The following is a 6,000-nucleotide window of genomic DNA, read 5'->3' as shown; positions in this document are numbered from 1 at the left end:
AAGCCAAACAATTAATTGGGCGCCTAGGTATTTAAACCAAATTTGGTTTAAGCGTTAAATACTGACATAGGCATGAGTTTGCATGTTGAAAATCATTGCGTGTTAATCATAATAGAATAAAATCGGATATGATTTAAATTATTTATCGCCACAAACACAACAATGACAGCAACAAGGCGCTTTAACTAGGCTTGTCTATGCGGAACGTGCCTCAGTACTATCGCATTCACAATCGTTCATTCATATACCAACGTTCGTGGTCGCAAGATACAACGAAAATTTGCGCAGAAAATATAAATTTATCGATAAACAGATAAATTAGAATCGACTCTTTATTTTATAAATTTACGTCTTCTAAATTTATTTCATAACTTTACCGCAATGACTAATATTAACTCAAATTTTTTCATTTATAAACAAAAATGATCATCTTCCGATTCTAGAACAAAGGTGGATGTGCTTGCTGATTTTGCTGAAGTGACGATATTTGAAACATTCTAATTCTGTTGTTAAATGTGAAAATGACTGAAATTCAAGAAAGTGCTTCTGATTGCGTTGCGGTGGATTGTGATAATGCAAATTACAATTTATTGACTGATTTGTCACCGAGACCACCTGTTGATATCGAGTTTCAGGACTTGACTTATGCTGTGAGGATTGGAGGAAATGGTAATTATTTTAAATTATTTTGTTCATGGGTAAACTAGAGTTATGGTATTCAGTTTATATTAATTTTTTCAACTTTTGATCATAATAGATTAGCTTGTAAAATGAATTTATTTTCTCATTGTTTTTATTATCTTTTGGAAATATAGATCCCAAATATATTTGCAAAAGAAAATATTCCATTTTGGGCATTAAATTGTATTCAATTCAATAATATATAATCACTATTAGATAGTTTCTAATCATAAAATAAATGTATTTAATGTAGAGATTTGAACCATTTAGTTACCATCTAAATATAGCGAGAAAGCACAAAGCACAATCAACCTCAAGTCTTAAGTTCTAATTTTTATTAGAAAATGAGAAAGCAAAAAATATTAAAAATGTACAATTTGGTTTTAAAACATTTCAAATTCACATTAATGCAAATATAAATTAAAATACAAAATTGATTTTGAATTTCAAGCATTCCTTGAATAATCTTAATCTTTGTCGTTTTAAAAATGTTCTCTAAAGTTAGGATGTCAAAAGAATGATTCGTTTTATTTTTCTTGCGTTGATTTTTCAATAATAAAATATGAGAATAATTCTGCTTTTAAAAAAATATACATTTATTGCAATATATTTTAGAAATTGCTATATATATTATAGTAGTGGGTAGAACTGCCCTAGGGCAGGTCAGTGAGTTGAGTTAAACTTTAAGTCGATTCACTGATGAATTGCTTGAAAGATTTTTCGTTGCCATTTGACACCGCAGTACCCGAAATAGGCTATTTTCAATTGCAAACATATTTTGATCTATATATTCAAGTGAAAATTTATGTCACTACTTCGAGTCTCCCATAGCGGGGGCTCGAACTCACAACCCTGCCTAGTAAAGCAATTTTTTTCACATCTATGAAAATATTTTAATAATAGCGCGAATGAAGGTATATTAGTGAAACTTGTTCTGTCGGATCAAATTTTGAACCGAACCCATTCTCAAACTATTTTATTGACACGCCAAAAATTTCGTGATTATCGGACAAAGTAGTTAAAAGAAGTTCAAGGACAATGACCCAAGAAATATAGATAAATATATATATATATATATATATATATATATATATAAATCCTGGATTTTTCAATAAATAGCCTTGTTTCTTTTCCAAACAATTAATCCAATAATTAAAAAAACAATTAGTGTTTCATAACGTTTTGGAACTACATACGTTCCATCATCAGGTTTTTCTGTTTTTATAAAATAACAATATTACTGATCATCATTAATTTTGTTATTTCAAAAAAAAAAGTTTTTGACAGACAAACCTGATGATGGAACGTACCTAGTTCCTAAACGTGCCGAAACGTATTGATTTTATTATTATATATTTTATCAGCAAGAAAATCAAATAAAATTCTAATTATTGACATTATCAAAACCAATACTGGTATCTATTCATAGACTAATTTCAACTGCATTAGTACTATATGAAATATTTGTTGCAATACATTTGTTTAAATTAGTCAAAAATGAATTTGGTAAACTTTATGGAAAATTTGTGAATTTGTACATTATTAGCAATCTATAATTTATTCTGAATCATTTATTGTACATATTGACTTTTATCTATGCATTTTATATTACTAATATCTATATAATTGGTTACGGTCTAAATCACAATTACAAAGTTTAAGCACGTGAATGGTTTTGAATTAATGAGATTTGAAACAATAATTTGACTATTAGCACAATAATAAATTCATTGGCGATTGTTTAGAACCTATATGCAAGTACTAATAAGGGCAGATAAACATTGCGTAGTTTTTCTTGACCCTGCAATTTGTTTAGTGTTGTGTTAGGTTTCTATATTGCAAGCACTTTTAAGCAGTTTTTAATGAAAACTGCTGTATATAAAATAAGCTAAGCAAGTATTAAATAAATATAATTATAAATACCAAAAATTTAAAAATTCTCTACAAATGTGAAATTTTAGTGATAGTGGAAACTGTATTTTTCGCTTATATACACAAGTATTACACGAATAAAATTATTATGCGAAACGAAATTTTAATCGCGCAAAAAATAAAAATATAATTTAAAAGAAAAACTTTTTTATTTCAGTTTTTCGACTTTCGAACATTTGATTTTTTTTCATAAACTTATTTATAAATTAATACATATTTTATAAAATATTGATGAAATTCATTTTTTACCGAATTTTAGAAAATTTCGAGTGCTTTAATCTGAATGTGTTGTTTAAATAGCGTTTTAGTATGAAACCGTAAATTGAAGCAAAAAGTGACGAAATTGAATTAAATGACGATCATGTGCGTATAATTGTAAAGGTCAACTACGATCATATAGGGATACATTAATTAAAATTGTGGGCTTCTCTGATTGCACTTTATAATTGACGTCTATTTCAAATTTGATTAATTCGTGTGATTCACACTGTTTTCTCTGCTATGTCATATATAATCACTAATCACTATGAGGCTCACTAATTTCTTTGTTGCGTTTTAAAACGATTAGGAAAATCAAATTAAATAGTTCAAAAACTATTCTGTTCTGTTTATATTTTATAGATTTTGATTATTAGATTTAAAATTACTCAACCAATAACTTATAAATGATATAATATCATTCGCAATTAGAAGGAATTTATCATCTTTAGTATACTACCTAGAACTACTCACTAATTTATTTACCTTTCCACATAACATTTTTTATTTTTATTTTTTTTAAATGTATATATATACTCTTTTAGATATGAATTATTATATTTTAGTTTATTTCAAAAACAATGAATAACTGGCAAAAAGGAAAATCATTAGACATTTTTTTATAAATCATGTATATATAAAATTTAAATCATTTATATATAAAATAAAACCACATGACTGTCAAGAGGCAGCCTAATTAAAACCGTTTTAGTTCACATAATATGTACAAACATGCGGAATTGATGTAGTATGATATAGGACATTATCATTATAAACATAGTAGTAATAAAATTAATTTGCTAGTAACACTCGAAGCATGCATAACTAATTTTATATGTTACATAATTGCAAATGTAACTTTTCATTCAAACTTGCGCGGTTTTTGACGAATTTTATTTGCTATAATAGTTATAATAAATTATAGAGATCATTTAATTTTTTTCTCAATTTTAAAAATATATATTTCGATAAATATAGATCAGTAGAATAATTGTTAATTTATCAACAAAATAAACCTATACATACATATGTATATCAGCAGAATTTACTAAAATAGTAGTCAAAAAGGCAGAGATGGCATTTCATTCGAATTGATGCTTTTAACTTCTAAGAAAATTTTTGCAGTGATCATAACAAATAATAATTCGAAGGTTTTGTCTGAAGAATTCATGGGTGTAGTTAATATCATTGAACGAGATTAATTATAAACAAACTATATAAAATTGTATTATTTCATTTTTTTATAAACAAATCTTCATATATGATACATTTTTAAGCGTTCGGATTGAAGATGGAATCAATTGATTCAATTGATGTCTTTGCTGTGAAGAATTAATTTATTTTATGAATTATTTGAGCTGTTCGAAGCTCTGTGGGAAAAATTTGGTCTAACAACTACCTTTCTGAGTGCGATACCTCGACCAGTTCTATATCAAACAATATAGTGACATCAGATTTTCACTTGAGATTATAGATTTGCTCAAAAATCTAATTAAAAATTCTTAGGTAGAGAAAATTTTACTACTGAGTTGTTTTTTTATACACTGAAAAAAATGAAGTGATTTTCTTTATAGATTATATTATAACAGTCTTTATAACATTGCAACTGGCGACGAAACGTATAGTCAATCAAACTCTATTACTTGAATAGAAATGTCATATTAGGTCTTTTACTTTTATTTTTTATTACTATTCATCAATTACATACATAACAAACAATCATCAAAGAATCGTACTATTAACATAGTGATATAGCCTAAAATTAACATAGAAGAACTTGTAAGTTCCTAGTATTACGCTAATGCAGTGTTAAGAAGATAATAATTCTTACTAAATAATAATATAATTATATTTCAATAGTCAATAACAATAAACAACTTTGTATATATTATATATTATATAAAACATGCGCGAGATTTTATACAAAAACAAACTTACTTGATATTGAATGAATTCACACATTTTTTGCACACTTTGTAACTACATTAATCCATAAATGAATGCAGAAATGCAAGTTGCGTAAGAATTGCCCGTCAACAAAAAATATGCACTTTTTTATTTATGATGCACGAGCGCATATAACAATCATATGCTAATCAAACTGGAAAATTGTATTATCTATTGATTTATTATTGAAAGATCAATTTAATTCGGAGCGTGTGCCATATATAATAAAGTCTATAAATTAATGCTTTATTGCATCTGGGAAGAATTAATAGATCTGCATATATGATTCATCTTTTTATGTAGAATAATTTATATATTTTTAAAATCTTTTAGAAACAAAACAGTGATTGTTTATTATATGGGGTGAATCCATTTTTGCCTATGATTTTGGTTACTAACAAAAAATAGTATTTTGAAACGCAGAAGATTGAAACAAGAAATAGCTAAATTAATAAAAACAGATAAAAAATAAATGTAATTCTTAAAAAACGGGATTTTTTAAATAGAATTTTTACGATTTTAGTATTGTCTATATATATACAAGTTAGAAACCAGTATGCACTGCTTGAGATCATATTGAATTCATTGGCAAGGTTAAGAAACAACCTTCGTTGTAAATCAAAATATCTGCGAATTTGATACCGTAAATGTATTAGATAATATATTGAAGTTTTCATGTCTTATTTGTCAAATTTTAGAAAGGCGCCTACTCTTGTATGAAAAATTTTTAAGGTGCTGGGAAAATTAATAGGTTGACAAAGGCAGTTAGTTAAATATACCATTAACTATGTCTACAAAGTGTTTTTAAACAATGATTTTCGGTAGAAAACAATGACTCACTATTCGGTAAATTAAACACTATAATATCGGTTCCGGTCCAATACTTTCAAAATTACTATAAATGTTGAAATCAGTATTCAAAATAAATTAGTTTATGATCATGATGTATCTATATAGATGAAAAATCTATATAGACTCTATATAGAATAAAAATTACTCTTGCTTGATGTCTCTATATTATAGAGTCTGAATTTTTCATCTGAACTAAAATAAATGAAGAAAGAGAAGGCTGCTCTTTGTAAATCAATTTTGTAAAAATTAGTCACTTTATTTATATTTTAAATGTAAAAACATTAAATTCTCTATTTTTCTTTTTTTGAAAACAATTCTTTAACTTTAATC

General features: G+C 26.2%; 1 protein-coding gene across 1 annotated transcript in view; it reads left to right on the top strand.

Moving 5' to 3' along the window:
* The first annotated feature begins 521 nt into the window (after positions 1-521).
* The window catches only part of LOC113385903 (ATP-binding cassette sub-family G member 4-like), a 33,265-nt gene continuing 27,786 nt past the window's right edge, over positions 522-6,000 (top strand). The window contains exon 1 of the mRNA XM_026623725.1: positions 522-669. Coding sequence (XP_026479510.1) covers positions 522-669 — 148 coding nt within the window. The remainder of the gene's footprint in view (positions 670-6,000) is intronic.

The sequence above is a fragment of the Ctenocephalides felis genome, unplaced genomic scaffold (genome assembly GCF_003426905.1).
Source record: "Ctenocephalides felis isolate EL2017-DRISC unplaced genomic scaffold, ASM342690v1 CF-g0.4_SCAFFOLD_03571, whole genome shotgun sequence".
NCBI lineage: Eukaryota > Metazoa > Arthropoda > Insecta > Siphonaptera > Pulicidae > Ctenocephalides > Ctenocephalides felis.
The sequence above is the reverse complement of the archived record's forward strand: the minus strand, read 5'-3'. Positions and strand labels throughout refer to the sequence as shown.